Source organism: Tachypleus tridentatus, chromosome 12 (genome assembly GCF_004210375.1).
Source record: "Tachypleus tridentatus isolate NWPU-2018 chromosome 12, ASM421037v1, whole genome shotgun sequence".
Lineage (NCBI taxonomy): Eukaryota > Metazoa > Arthropoda > Merostomata > Xiphosura > Limulidae > Tachypleus > Tachypleus tridentatus.
This window is the reverse complement of record NC_134836.1, coordinates 129,095,896-129,113,041: the sequence shown is the minus strand read 5'-3', so window position 1 is coordinate 129,113,041 and position 17,146 is coordinate 129,095,896. Positions and strand designations below refer to the sequence as shown.

Below are 17,146 nucleotides of genomic sequence, written 5' to 3'. Positions count from 1 at the left end.
GTCATAATTGAAATCTGTTTCCCAGATGACTCAACATGCTAAAATACAGTCTTTATTGAAAAACTCTAACGTACAACGAAAGAAGATAGAACAGAATGGAAGTAGGATTGAACTGTAGAATGTATTTAAGTCGAACGCGCGAACCTCACAGTGACTACCGAGCCGACTGATCGCTTGGGCATCGCTGGGACAATAATTTGTGCTAGTTACAACACAAGTAATTGCAAATTTCTCGAAAAATACTTAAACAATCACAAATATATTATATTACTGTTAAAGCTCATCAAAAGGCAAACATGTTGTGATATAATGTCTGTAAGCGCATCAATGAAATAAAAACACGTAAATAAAAACTAGCAATACAATTCGAGTAGAGGCTTCAGGCCGTTAAAAATCGCTATTTTTGTGTTCTAATTATACAAGAAAATACAATATTTTACCACAAAGCACCAGCACTTTATTAGAGGGCGGTGATAATATGAAATTTCATGGATTAATGAGGGCTACAAACACAGGTCTAATGAGCCCTGTTGTAAAATCGAGGCTCAGACTAAAGGGAGCGGAGGGGGGTGATGTAGGGCGCGTCTGGATCCGAGCGGCCCGAACCTGTCGTTAACTGTACCCTAAACGTACACTATGGTCAGAGGATTCGGCAGCTAAGGAGAGTAAGGCGTTTGACAATAAAACCGGCTGGACATGCATAAGAACAAATAGCGAAGGAAAACCGCACAATATATACATAAGATTGATGCAGCTACAAGCTACAAATGGCTTGCCGGATTTAGTTCACAGGAGTTTACGCTTGGGAGTAATATTTTCGAAGTTCATGCTCTGTTCAATGTGTTGTGATGAAAATTTTACTTAATCTTACACTACGTACAAGACGTAGGTATTCTGTGATGGTGCTTGCAAGTATTGCATGTATACTTAGGCCTACTGACATATACTTACGAACTATCGCTTAGATCGAAAAGCTTAGAAGCATGCCTGTATTAAAGATGTACATTTCGGCTACTGAAAAAAGCCTACATCTAGGCCTAATTATGTAATTCGATTGGTAAGAACACGAGAATCACAAGAACAAACACACAATTTATAGACCTGTGATGCAATAAAACAATTCAATAGACCAAACTGTAGGGGGGATGATTGTATGCACCATACCCCACATCTAAAATGAAGGGGGGATGTATCCCCATCCCCCCAGAATCTAGGCCCCTGGATATTTCAATCGAAATGATAGATCATTTGTCACACGACCAACTAACTTATAAATACTATAGTACGAGAGAATGTGCAAATTAGGTGTGCATATGATACCTAGTTAGTATTAAATAAAGTTGCAAATAAACAAGTGAAGGTGCATCCTGAATCTATGTAATTTTCAGATTACACAGTGTATAAACAAACATAAACACTTTCTGATGCAGGCCGAGAGGAGCCCTAACTCAAAGAATTGATAAGATAACTCAGGCCAACGATGGTTTTATTGCTTGAACTTTTTACATGTTCTACGGTAATTCTTGTACGCTGAATCTGAAAATAGTATCATTATTGTCTTATTATATATGTCAAAATGGCTGGTATGAGTTGACGATGACGATGACCGAAGAAGGTCGAGATGTTGTTCGCTCCTCTACATAAAATTTTCTCAACCCATATCAGCTGTATTTACATATATATTTGTCTCTACAAGTGGGTTTTCTTGTCATCACGGATTAAGAGTCTTATTGATTCTAGAACCCACGAGAAACACGTTATTAGTACATAAACGGTTAACTGGCAGCATGACGTGTCATTTCTGAAAAGTATTTGTGCGTACACTTTGACATGTATATTTTCTTTTCAAAATTATTTATTCGTCGCTATAGCAACTAAAATTTGTGTAAATGACCCACCATATTGCGTTATATTTGTAGTACTTTTTTTTGCAAAGAAGCAAAAGCAAAACTTTACAGAATTCATTAAAAAGTGTATTACATGTATTTTGGAATAAAACTTGGGGATCAAGATACATCATAAGCTTTGAACAAATTTTGCACCATTTGTGTCGAAAGGTTGAGACAAAGAACTAAAGGTAAGAAAAGGTATTTGTTTTTTGACATTCTAATGGTCTGGTGTGAGTATAAAAACCACGAAGATGACTGCTTTTGTGCTCATGTAACGTGCAAGGCTACAGCACTCGGAAAAAAAGACTTTTCTTATCTGAGTCTTCAATCTGCTAAGACCTGTTGTTCATGGACCTGATATACCTGTACTTCATCGAAGACTCTTGATACAGTTTCATATGATTTGAATGTGATGTCAATAGAAATGATTATAGGGATTGTTCTCATCCTGAAACCTCTGGTGAACCATAACTTTCACCCAATGTGAACTTAGTGATTTGGTGAAGGATTTGGACCTTTCAAAGGATTCTTCAGAGACTTGGGGTCCAGATTTCATGTAAAGAACTTACTTTCTCCAATTACATCATTTACTTGTACAGAAATCGTGAGGAAAAGTTTATATCATACTTTTTTTACTGGTTTATTGCAACAATACTGCTGAATTAATACTAATGCTAGGAGTGACAGTCTATGAGCCAAGTGAGTGGTGATTTATCGTTAATTCCTCCAAAAGAAATTTAACAGGTCTTCTTCTTTACAATGGTTGTATATAAACATGTGTTACTATTGCTTATTCGATTCACTTGAAGAAAATTATGAAAATCTCGAACTTCTACTCAATAAAGGTAAATACAAAGAACATAGTTGGCTACTTTTTCTTTCGGGACGGGACCTGGCCATTCTCTCCATTGCTGCCTTTGCCTCCGTCCAAGATAACATTTAGAGTGACATCCTCCACCCCCCCAAAAAAGAGTAAAAAATTATATAATAAATAAATAAATAAAACTAAACCTAATAACAATTCACGAAAGGGGACGAAGAGGAACCACAACGTTCCTGAACACCCCAGTTGAAGAGAGAATTCTTACGATTTCTCTCTCTCTAAACTAAACCCCTGCCACGATAGTTTGCGTTTGCATTACTTTATAGAGAATTGACATTAAACGTCATTTGTAAATTGTTGGGCCAACAATTCGGTTATACAAAGTTTATATGTTTTTCTTGTTTTGTGTGAGTGGGACAGCAGAGCTCGATATCAGCATTGCATAAAGAAGCAATGGCCATAGAGGATTGGAAAACATTGAACATGAAAGTCTGTTTGAGACAAAAAGTCCTATTAACTTCAATTCACATAAAAGTAGGCTGATGAAGCAGTTTGTAAAGGCCTTAGACAAAGATAACGACTGTTTCAAGTCTTTATGTGGGCAATTACAAGCTGTTTTAAAAGTGAAACTTAAAGAATGGAGTTTTGTTGGACCTCAGATTAGGATATTTACTTCGGATGAACAGGTCGAAAGGATAATGAGGAAAGTTTAAAAAGAAGCGAGGATTGCCTTTAGAGATGTAATTAACAAATATTTAGGAAACAACAAGGACCGAAGTGACGAAAATATTATCAATAACATGATCGGTAAATTCAAAACGCTAGGTTGTAATATGAATTGGAAAGTTCATTTCTTACATTCAAATATTAACTATTTCCCTGAAAATCTCAGAAAATTAAGAGAAACTTTTCATCAATACATCAGGAAAGTGGAGAGAAGGTGTTAGAGAATATGGAACATAAGCATGATAACTTATTGCTGCTGGTCATTGAAACGAGATGCTCCAGACGCAATACATAAAATTAAGACCACAGCACTTAGTTTTTGAGAGTAAAACACGTAGATTTTAAACAAAAATCAGAATGAATGAGGATCATATTTGTTTCATATCATTGTTGTTATCTTTTCTTGAGAATGTTTGTATTTTTCTTAACAAACTTTATAATAAAAAGTTTCACTGTGGAAAACAAAATCAACAATATGTATATGTTCTAAACAAGAGTTTTTCTTCCCAATTTATAAAAGAGTCTACATGATAGAAAACAATGAATATTATTTTCAAAATTTGTGTAACGAAATTATGAAAAATCTGTTATTAAAACCAAAACAAATTTTATAAATCATGAATTCACTGGTCTATATACTATTGACGATAATGAAAAACTAAACTTTAAAACAAAATGTATTTCAAATACAAATTAAAAGGAATTGTTTCCAGGGGCTGTAGTTGAAAAAATCTAGGCAATAAAAGATGATTTCTAAGAATGACAAGAAAATGAAACTGTCGTAATTATGTAAAATATGGACAATATATTCTAGACTATTGGCCCGGCATGGCCTAGCGCGTAAGGCGTGCGACTCGTAATCCGAGGGTCGCGGGTTCGCGCCCGCGTCGCGCTAAACATGCTCGCCCTCCCAGCCGTGGGGGCGTTATAATGTTACGGTCAATCCCACTATTCGTTGGTAAAAGAGTAGCCCAAGAGTTGGCGGTGGGTGGTGATGACTAGCTGCCTTCCCTCTAGTCTTACACTGCTAAATTAGGGACGGCTAGCACAGATAGCCCTCGAATAGCTTGGTGCGAAATTCCCAAACAAACAAAATCCTATTATAAATCAACCATTAATAAGTATAACAAGTTCACAAAGTCATAACGTAAGAATACTCCACCTGTCACTTTATTTAAAGTAACTAGTTTATAAGTCAATGGATTAATTGACTGCAAACCTTGTAACATTTGGATTTGAAATGGTTCTATAACTTTTTTGACCTAATGTGATAATAAAATATGGTATATTGCCTCCAGAGATTAAGCAAGAAGTCATATTTGTGAAAATAGCAAATTATCATAAGATTCTATCTACAAGGAGACTCAAAACCACTCTCTCTGTGAGAAGCTTCTATATAGAACATGATGTATGGGTGATTGATTTCAATAAGAATTTATATTGTATTGGTTTGGTTTGTTTTGAGTTTCGCGCAAAGCTACACAAGGGCTATCTGCGCTAGCCATCCCTAATTTAGGAGTGTAAGACTAGAGGGAAGGCAGCTAGTCATCACCACCCAACGCAAACTCTGGGGCTACTCTTTTACCAACGAAGAGTGGGATTCACCGTATTATCATAACGCTCCCATGGATGAAAGGGGAGCATATTTAGTGTGACGGGGATTCGAATCCGCGATCCACATATTGCGAGTCGAGTGTCTCAACCACTTGGCCATGCTCGGCCACTTCTATTGGGAATAGAATTCAAGTGAGAATACAGACTGAAGTTAAACTTATTAAAAACATTTTCATGGTCTTTGATAATGAAATCACTGTGAACTACACGAAAATTACATCACCAGAAACTGAACTTATAATTGCAACAAAGATGGAAGCATTAGGTAACGAGGAAGACGAATATAAAGTGCAATAGATCAGAATAGCAATAACTATAAAAACAAATGGTCCAAATTAAAAATCATACACCAGGATTACGTTTTGGTAGTATATTGACAGGATAATAACTAAATTGATAATTTCATTAGAAGTAACTCAACCTGGCTCCTGTCAAGATCGCTTCCAAAGTGCCATCAAAGATGGAGTTCCTCGTGGATATCTGGGTATTCACTAAGGTTGTAAAGAGAGCCTTCTGCAACTTCATAATTTATAGGGAAAATGGATGCTTTTAATGGGCAAACTCACAGGTAAAATTCGATAGAAAAGTTTAAGAAAAGAGTATATTTCAAATATCCTTTATTTGAAAAAAATCACTATTACTCAAACATGTCTGGCAAGTTCACATTTAACACCTGATATTATTCAAAACTAAAAAAGGTTGAACAAGCATAGAGAGTGAACGGCCTGAAAGTGAATTCTTTGAACCTCTATTTGACTCCTACAATGATATAATAGCAAGTGGTGACAAAGGGGAAGAGATTATGTCGTAATCATATCATAAGCCATAGAAAATAAAGTTAAACAATAATAATAATTTTGCAGACTGTTTCCCACTAACCTATTTATTATACAAGTTTTTTTTTTAATTTCTATGCATAATGTATATGTAGTTTTAATATAGAACGTTGGTTCAAGAAACCCCAAGCTACTTACTTTGTTTGGAGCTAAACAAATTAGAACAACTGTTGTGTTCAAATATTCCTTAAACATAGGTATATCACTATCAAAGAACAGTAATTCTGGTAGGAGTAAAACGTTTATATATGATTTAATGAACTGAACTTTGCGTCATTTTCACTTATTTATTACTGAAAAATCGAAAAAAAAACTCCTGCCCGCGGTAGCTCAGCTTTACGTCTGAGAACTAATAACGCTAATGTGTTTCGATATGCGGTGAAAAAATCAGATAGTTCATTGTTAGTTATGTGTTTAACAACATACAAGCAAACGAGGGTAGAAAGCCTCTAGATTCACGACAGGTATGTTTAATTGTCAGTCCAAAACGCTAATTACAAAAACGCCATCTTCAACAAACCCGCACGTTTTGAAATGGTCCAGTTTCATCTTACGACTTTCTGTATTATCTGTTTTATTTGAAATGAGGAGTTAAGAATAAAGGGAAATATTGTCATCAAAGATTTGAAATGTTTCCTAAAAAAATCGAAAGAGATAACGAAACTTATATTCAAAGGATATGACTATGCTATACAATTTCTTTTGGTAAAAAGTTAAAAATAAGACTATTTTATTACAATCGTTTCAACAAGTAATTTATTATTACTATTAAGTTAATAGTAATACTATTTCATTTTCGCCACAGATGGCAGGAACATCTAAGTATAGATGGAAAATAAATTTGTGGTGGGAATGCGAAATCGTTCAGGTGTAGAGTAAGGAGTACGGATTTATTATTCCTGAGAATCACTATCAGTTAATTTCTAAACTTTTCACGCATATCTTTTTAAGTTCGCGGTAAAGAGATGCTGCTCATTTTCATTCTAACCAACCTGAAATATGTTTTCACCTTCTTTTACTTTATTTTTATTAAGCAATTATAAAGGATATTTGAACATCCCGTATAATATATAATGTTTATTTTGATTAACGGCTATTGCTCTACTCACCCCTCAACTGGTTAAAAGTCAGACTAATGAGACTAAGTGTAATTAAAAAACAACAAACATTTTTGTAATTTCTACAAATAATTTTGATATTCATTATTAACTTCTTTTCTTAGCGAATACAAATTAGCCGTGTGTTAAATTTATTCTGTAAATTAGAGCTAGACATATTAAGTTTTTTCGTGAAATATTCTTGTCTTAATACTAAATATTTATTACTAGAACAATTTTATTATAATACACAGTTTTTACAGCACGTTTTACTGTTAAATTTGTTATTTGGAATGAAATATATTTTATCAGTAAGTAAACTCAAAACCAAAATAAGAGTAGTCCTATATCGATACTATCATTATAGGTGATCAGTGCTGTAAGGTTAATCAGTTCGTTGTATTATAGTACAAATTGTACTTCTCACTTTTAGAAGGATGATGCGACAGTTAGTGAAAGCGCTGGTATAAACCGAAAATTAAATAAATATTGCTTATGGAAAAAAAAAATGTGCTCATTATGCAGTGACTAGAAATTTAACACAGTTCTTGAAGATTAGAAAGATACACACTGTATGCAAATATAAAACTTTATCCAAACAGTTTTACAAAGGATTTTCAAGTCAGTCTTGTATAGTGTATATAGAATTATAAATGGTCAATAAGTTAGTAAAAATGTAAATATAATTTATATCAGGCAAATTTAAAGTAGGCAGATAAATATATCACAGAAATATTTCAGAACATATTTCAAGTTTAATTAAAACAAATTTGTGTGTCTGACTTCATTAAGGATAATTAGTTATATTATTAGTATCAAAAATATTGAAATTTACAGAATATTATAAATTATCAAATAGTAAATCAGGAGAGATGTCATTACTATAATAAAACCATAATCTGCAACTGTATATAGTTCTGCAGTTAGAAAGTATATAATTATTATTTGTTTTCTTGCATATAAAGTAAAACTAATCAGAAAAAAAATAAAATTTATTTTTAGTAGTCTAGAAAGTTAATTTATATTCCAAATTATAAGTTAGTAACAATATCTGAAAAATAAGCGTGATTGTCAGTGTATCAGGATTATTGTGTGAATAAATGACATTTCAGAACACCATATAGTATTTTTATCAACTAATTTTTGCTCAGTTTAACTGTGATGCATAGTTTTTAATTGTCAGTATATTTATATTTTAATATTAAAGGCTTAACTCCATGTCAGATTTCATTATTCTTTTCTATAATATTTAATCCATCACGAGATCCAGAACATATTTAAATATTTTAAAGTAACCTTTTGTTTCTTAAAAGATATTACAAGAAAAGTGCTTTAAAAGATCTAAAAAAAATGTGTAATTTCTATTCTATATTTTATATTCTTGTGTGGTTTAATTCCCAGTAGCATAAAGAAGTTTACATTGTGTTGTTTAAGATATATCACTGGAGGATGACAAAGACATGAAGATAATTTGCCTGAAACTTTGATATCTGCTTCCTCCCAGGTTGGTGATCCAGGAAACTGTGCGTGAAGATTACCCCTCCCCATCTTACTTTTGTTAGCATATAAAAGTCTTGATATCAATGGAGCTTCTTATGTGTGGTGAGGAGTTGCTTGGAATACAGGCAGTTCTACAACAGTCTCAGCAACAATTATTATTTCATAAGGCTAGTTTTCCAGAGCCACGGAATGATGGCTTGGAAGTTGGCATTTTGTTGCCTTGTTTTAGTATTGCTGTTGGAAATCCAACTAGTGAATAGGTAAATTGTAATTATAATGTTTTGAATGTATTATATAGCAGGTATTCAAGGTAACATTAATTTTGTAATACTATTATAGTTAAATTGATTTTATAAATGCTTTGACCCAAAAATATAACAATGAATGAAGTACTTAACTGTTGAATCTAGTTATTATAAGTAAGAATATAAGAACTGTGTATTAGGTAAGCTATATTCATTAATAGGTTGATTTTCATTCTAACCCATATATGCCACTTGCTTTGGTCAGAATTTATTGTTAATTAGGAGAAACTATCTGTATTCCAGGATGGTATTTTGATGAAAAGAGATTACTTATTATTAGGTGTTTTAAATAGGAGGGTTTACTTATCAGTCAATAAGGTGTATTTATTAAATACCCTCTCCCAATATAGGGTGTTTCAGTTAGGAGAGTTAGGGTAGTAATAAACAAATAGAATTAAAAAAATTGTACTAAAAGCAAATAAGTGTTATAATTAGAAGAGATAAACTATTAGGTATTTTAAATAGAAGATAGTACTAACATGTTACAGTACTGGTCATTAACATGACTAAAAACTTGCAATTGGATGCATTTTATAGTTCAGAGTACAGCCTTATTGGGAAGTTTTTTTATTATTATTTTTTTCTTTTTAGTTAAAAGTTACTCAATAAGTAAGTGATAAGTCTAAAGGCTTACAGTGCAAACATTTGGATTTTGACATACTTTGATCAGTTTTGTGCTTAACAACAAACAGATCTTAACATTTGAGTTTTGACATACCCCATAGTTAACAGGGCACAGATAGTCCTTTCTGGAACTTTGTGTTTAACAACAAACAAATCTTAACATTTAAGTTTTGACATATCCATGGTTGGCAGGACACAGCCTTTTTTAGATTTATGCTTAAGAACAAACAGATCTTAACATACCCGTGGTTGGCAGGGGGCAGATGGTCCTTTGTTTAACTTTGTGCTTGACAACAAACAGAACTTAACATTTAGGTTGGCAGGACAGAAGTAGTCATTTGTTTAGATTTGCACTTAACAAGAAACAAATCTTAACATTTAGGTTTTGATATACCCATGGCTGTAGGGCACAGGTAGCTCTTTGTTTAGTTTTGTGCTTAATAACTAAAGTGTGTTTACTTAATGTGCATTTGTCAAATAGCTTTGATTTTTACTACTAGTAGTGACATAAGTTTATGTAAATGTGTATCATTCTTGGAAAATTTTTAGATTATGTTTGCAAATATATTTCCAAAGGAAATATATATTGGTTTTAGATATTTGTAAGTATACTGTGTCTGTTTTAAAAGTAGAGCATTTTACTGAGCTTCACAAAATGTTGACATTGTTTTTCTTTTGCTCATTAAACAGTTGAAATGGAGACATTATATTAACCTTTTCAACATTCCACAAAGGAAAGTTCTTTTATAGACATTACAAACAATAACATATTTATAATTGAGTGTCCGTGAATGTATAGCAAACTGTTTTTGTAAACTAAAGCAGTGACTTTCTACTTGTATTTTAGAATGATATTTGTGATATGAATTATGCAGAATTTTAAATCACAGAAAGCCACTTATTTTATTAAAACATATAAATTCTGTAACAAAGCATTTTTTCATATATAATTCATTTTATTAACTCATTAAGTAATACATTTAAGATGTAAGCATGAGAAAGAATTATGAAAGTAAGATTTGTAAGCCTTAGAAGGTTTACTTCTGGTATTAGCTTTAGTTTACTGAGCTGTAATGTAAGTTATTGGGCAGATCATATAAGTTATGAAGTGTCTTGACCACCTTAAACTCTCCTTTGACCTGAAAAAATGTGAAATGTTCAATAAAGATTTTCTAGTTCTTCAGTGAAAACATGAATTTCAATGTCTTTTCACAATAAATAAGTATTGTTATAAATAATCAAAATATCAATTGAAATTGTTATATTTTCAAATTATATCTGAAATATAAAGTAGATCCAATAACATTTGTAATACATTTATTATTCACTAATATTTATGTTTAGTTTAACTATGTGTGTTATTTTTATACTTATGATTTGATTAGAAACTTTCTGTAAAGAAATCAGTGATGGATAAAAGTTCAGATTAGTTGTTTCAACCACCTTTCTTAACGTTTCAGCTATACTAAAGGACGACACTCAAAATCACTGCCCTGTAAGTATTACATTTTGTGTTGTCGCAGAAATTATATAAGACTTAATGTTTAATCTTAATGTATGAAAACATCAAGTATGGTACCACAATATAACAAGTTGTGGAAATATACTACCTTATACTATCTTAATATAAGTTTTGAAAATATCGCATATTTCAGTATGTGTTGTGCTATAAGAAGTTGCAAAACGTTACACTATAACACAGAAACTCTTAAAGATTTAGTAATAAGTAAACTTCACTGTTCTGTTGATTTAATATTCATCTGTTGATTAACAAATAGCTTCACTTTAGTAAATAGCTATGCTAGATTTTTGTATTTTTCTATATTTATAGTTTCTCTACATTTATTTAGTGCATTTTTTTTAATGCTTAGGAATGTCATTTTTCAGTTTTGATATTCTTGTGGTAACATTTTGCATCTTTATTTTAAAAGGTTTATCAGAATAATATGTAAAAAGTATTTAATACAAATTTGATAATTACGAATAAAATATGTAACACAATTTGAAGTATATATAAAAGTAGGGTTAGGGTATTGCAGTTAAATATGTTATTGTTATGAAACATAAATTTAAATAACATACCACACACTTCAATAAACACTCTTTAATATTACAGACTGATAGAACTAGTCTTGCATTCATTTCTAAACTATTTCTGATAAAGGAGTTTGCAGGAGTTCATTTGTTCATAATTAAGATTTTTTTTTGTTTTTAATTATAATTTTTCTTGTATAATAGTTGGCATTATGCTAATTTCTAATGAGTAATAAATTTGTATTTATAATATATTTGAAAGTTATAGAATTATATATACATGAACAAAAACTTATATGCTTAGTTTTATTTGTTGGATTATATTGCAACATTTTCTCATTTTAGTGTCTTATTTATGTCTATAAAAGTCATGTAGTCCTATAGATATTTATATATATATTAATGTTATGGTAATGTATTTTTGTATGGAATTTATGAATATATAAAAACAGGCACCTAGTCCTATAGTCTGGTGACTTTTCTGTGACTGTAATATTAACATGTTGGTGACTTTTCTGTGACTGTAATCTCAGTAAGTAATCATTCAATATTATTTTTAATTTTTTCTGTTTTACAAAAATTTCCATTTTTGACCAACTGTTATTATATATTACAAGTTCTGAGTGATGTACAGTCTGTTAACACTAGTACAGTCTGATAAAACTAGGATGCAGGAAGAAAACTTGCCTATTTCCGTGTGTGTGTACAATATTCTCTTTTTAAAAAGGAAATGTGGTGTAACAGGAACAGGAAGTACACTGCAGGAAGGATGAACTGTCTCTGTCTGGTTGACACATGATATACATTCCTTGGTAGATGACAACTTGATTATTAAGTCTTAAATTAGAAACAAATGTCAAGTGAAGTACTTAAAAAAACCACAGTTGCCAAAAGTTTATCATATTTATGCATAAAATAATAAGTACAAGACATGTAAGATATCAAGAAATGCCAGTTTCAAAATGTGATTGTTAAATAATTATTGAACAGTATTAGCAGTTTGTTCATTCTAGAATTTACTTTGAAGGACTGAGAGTGACAGATACAATTTACTTTTAAAATTATAACTAGTATTTTATCACAAAATTAAAACTTTTCACTTCTCATAAAAATAGTATTTATTAATAATGAAAAATATTATTAAACTAACTGATGATTCATTGCATTCTAATTACTAGAAACGTAGTTTTTTTATCAGCGATTTATGACATTAAATTTTTCTAGTGAGTTAATTGTTCAGCTTACACATGGTTAATTTATAATTGTATTTCTGATCTATTTAGTAAGCTTAATTCAATAATTAGTACTTTCAGGTAAACAGTCTCATTTCTTACTCACACACATAATTAACAAAACTCAGTTTGCTGTGTTATGGAACTGAGTTTTTATTCTTTCAGTCATATTTAAAACTGTGGTTATATTCATTTTTTAAATTTTTTCCCATTACTTCTGATGTGTTATACATTATTCTTTTCTATTTAATTCAATGTAAGTAAAAGCTCATTTAGAAATCTATTTAACTTCAGTTTTAGAATATTTTTGTATGAGTTGAGGCTGAAATGAAGGCCTATCTGTGGATCCTCCATTGGTTCCCTTGTGTAATCTTTTTATGGATAATTTTGAAACTGAAGCTTTATGGGACAGTAAACTTAAACCTTAAATATAAATTAGGTATATTGGTGAATGTTCATGGTGAAGAAACCTTGGCATATTTTACTAATTACTTGAAGACTTTAGAACCCACTATTAAATCCATCCATAAGATTGAAGAAAATAATAGTTTACTGTTTCTTGACATATTAGCTAGCAAAATGAAACCAAAGATAAGTTTGAAACTGCTATATACTATACATTTTTTTTCTGTTATCATGTTGCTACCTCAAGAATCATGTTATACGAATTCGCAAAAATGTCAGCTTTTTGTTCTTATGTTTACAGGTGTTTAAAGCTACATTCTAAACAAGAAAGAACAACAAAAAATAGACTGTTATTAATTACATATGTAGTATTAAATAGAGTTTTTCTTTCCTGTAATATTATTGATATATTTGTGGGAAATTTCTGTAAAATTACAAATGATGGTAAAAGAAAAGCCACCCTAAATGAACATTTGATAAAATAGAGAAAATGGTTTTATTATTTATACCATATGTCTCAGCTTTATCCTATAAAATTGTTTGAAAATTTAAAAAACAAAATAGAATTCTTATTTTAGTTTGTAAATTTTGAAGAAGTGAGTGAAATATTAATGAAACTAAATATGTAACAGAGGAAATGAGAATTCACAGAACTATATGTGAATGTAATGTGATAGTGTAATACATTGAACAAACTAAACTAAATGTTAAAAGTAACTGAAATGAAAACTGGACTAGCTGAACATACAAGTCTTACTGGTCATGTCATGTGGTGGGAAAATCGGTTATTGTGGTTAGACCAAATGTTATGACAACAAGAAACATTAGATAATTTATAGAAATAATAAAGCTTAATAAAAATAATTATCACATTTTGAATAAGGAAGAAGGGTTGGTATGTTTTAAAGTACAAAGATGTCATGATTTTCTTTGTGACATAACCATTGGTTTTGGTATATATTATTTACACTGATTTTGATTTCACACTCCCAAGGATGATATCATTCTATGTCAAAATGTATAGAGTGTCAATGATCTCAGATTTTTAATTTAAAAATGTTGATAAGAGTTTTGATTTTTTTATTTATACAAGTACCTTGGATTTTTAATATCATCAGGGATATGATAAAGAAGGAAGGAGTACTTGATAGTTTTGTTGAGATTTTTTGGTTTTATTAACAGATATCTTCAGCTTATGGATGATACAGAAAATGGATACAACAATATTCAGTACTTAAGACAGATATATAGTGTTGAATCTTATGAAATAAACAAATAGGAGAAGTTCTTCTCATCCACACATTATAAATTCTAACAGTACTAAATATGATACAGGTTTTTTTTATACAAGTACCTTGGATTTTTAATATCATCAGGGATATGATAAAGAAGGAAGGAGTACTTGATAGTTTTGTTGAGATTTTTTGGTTTTATTAACAGATATCTTCAGCTTATGGATGATACAGAAAATGGATACAACAATATTCAGTACTTAAGACAGATATATAGTGTTGAATCTTATGAAATAAACAAATAGGAGAAGTTCTTCTCATCCACACATTATAAATTCTAACAGTACTAAATATGATACTGGTTTTTTTATACAAGTACCTTGGATTTTTAATATCATCAGGGATATGATAAAGAAGGAAGGAGTACTTGATAGTTTTGTTGAGATTTTTTGGTTTTATTAACAGATATCTTCAGCTTATGGATGATACAGAAAATGGATACAACAATATTCAGTACTTAAGACAGATATATAGTGTTGAATCTTATGAAATAAACAAATAGGAGAAGTTCTTCTCATCTACACATTATAAATTCTAACAGCACTAAATGATTTATTTCTTTTGTGTAGTAACTAATCACAGTTGTTTTCTTTCAGATGTACGTCGGGGAATCAAAGGTTTCTTTAGAAGTAAGTTATAGAATTTATATCATAGTCTGATATCATAGAATAAGTCTAATGGAATAGAAATGATTGTGAGTTACTTTGACAATGAATGTCAAAGAAAACTTGATTGTATAATATAAGAAAACAAAACACAAGAAAATGCATTTATAATTTAGTGTTATTATTACTACTGGTACAAGGAATTGCTCTGTTCAGTAAACAAGTTCTGGTACACATTGTTTTGATTTATTTGGACAGTGTTTTTAAATATTTATGTATTTTATCTATATTGAAAATCCTGTGTAAAGCATTTTTATAGATTGTTTGACTTTTTGTATGCAGCAATGGATATATCAAAAACACTTCTCTCCATTATTAAGCTGTGTGTATTTGAAAACAGTGTGTACAAAGGTTTTCTGTTTTTTTTCAATTATTTTATTTGTATTGTTGCAATATTATTTTAAGGCTATTGGCGGGATCTTTCTGATTATTTGGTAAACATAATGTGAGATCCATTCTACATAACAATAACTAATTAGGTTTCTTTTAAACATTATGTACAAACTGTTTTCACTGATAGGCTTAACTTTATAAAATATATCTATAAAGATTTCAAAAATAAGGCAAACCTAACTTTCATTTTAAACATGGAAAATGTCCTCCCAAACTGATAATACACAAATATGTTTCCTAAGTACTGACCACTTGAATCACAGGCAAATTCTTTCATTACCGAATATTTAATAATTCACTGAGTCTTATATTTGTTTTATTTTTACTTCTTACACAAAACTTGGACATTCTAAATTTGATGATATTTTTAGGTACTTCAGTGTGTACAAACAAACGTTTAAGTTAAAGTTCTAGATATACTGCTGACAACATTATACTGATGTTAGCTTTCTGTATATGATTCTTATTAGCAACATAGAACTATGCTAGATAAAGTAGACTCCCTGAATGACTATTAACCCAAAAGTCGACTTCATTCATTGCATGCAGTATATTACAACACCATCAGTTTGTTTGCCTATCTTTACCATTATATTTCCCCAGGCCCAACACTACCCTATTCTATACTGCAACCACTGAAATCAGTCCCCAGGCCATTGTTGACATTCCTTATTGCAACTGTCTGCTGCTTGTTGTTTTTTATAATAAATATTAACAAGTATGGTCTTAACTGATTGTATTTGTGTTCACTCAGGGCATGCCACTTTTAATTTATTCTAATGGTTTTTCTAATTACATGTTGTGGTTTTAGTGCCTTTTAGACTGTGATTTTTAAATTTCTTACCATAAAAAGTATCAAAATGTGTTAATGTTAACTAATTGTTATACTAATCAAGTTAGAAAAAGCTTATGATATTCATGTTATTGTTATTAACTAATTGTTATACTAATAAAGTTAGATAAAGCTTATGATATTCATGTTATTGTTATTAACTGATTGTTATACTAATCAAGTTAGATAAAGCTTATATTATTCATGTTATTGTTATTAACTAATTGTTATACTAATCAAGTTAGATAAAGCTTATGCTATTCATGTTATTGTTATAAACTAATTGTTATACTAATCAAGTTAGGTAAAGCTCATGTTATTGTTATTAACTAATTGTTATACTAATCAATTTAGATAAAGCTTGTGATATTCATGTTATTGTTATTAACTAATTGTTATACTAATCAAGTTAGATAAAGCTTATGATATTCATGTTATTGTTATAAACTAATTGTTATACTAATCAAGTTAGGTAAAGCTCATGTTATTCATGTTATTGTTATTAACTAATTGTTATACTAATCAAGTTAGATAAAGCTTATGTTATTCATATTATTGTTATTAACTAATTGTTATACTAATCAAGTTAGATATAGCTTATGATATTCATGTTATTGTTATTAACTAATTGTTATACTAATCAAGTTAGATAGAGCTTATGATATTCATGTTATTGTTATTAAGTAATTGTTATACTAATCAAGTTAGATATAGCTTATGATATTCATGTTATTGTTATTAACTAATTGTTATACTAATCAAGTTAGATATAGCTTATGATATTCATGTTATTGTCATTAACTAATTGTTATACTAATCAAGTTAGATAATGCTTATGATATTCATGTTATTGTTATTAACTAATTGTTATACTAATCA

General features: G+C 30.2%; 1 protein-coding gene across 1 annotated transcript in view; it reads left to right on the top strand.

Moving 5' to 3' along the window:
* The first annotated feature begins 8,562 nt into the window (after window positions 1–8,562).
* Window positions 8,563–17,146, top strand: part of LOC143234671 (otogelin-like protein) — a 40,796-nt gene continuing 32,212 nt past the window's right edge. The window contains exons 1-3 of the mRNA XM_076472209.1: window positions 8,563–8,745; window positions 10,875–10,909; window positions 14,974–15,006. Coding sequence (XP_076328324.1) covers window positions 8,675–8,745; window positions 10,875–10,909; window positions 14,974–15,006 — 139 coding nt within the window. The 5' untranslated portion in view covers window positions 8,563–8,674. The remainder of the gene's footprint in view (window positions 8,746–10,874; window positions 10,910–14,973; window positions 15,007–17,146) is intronic.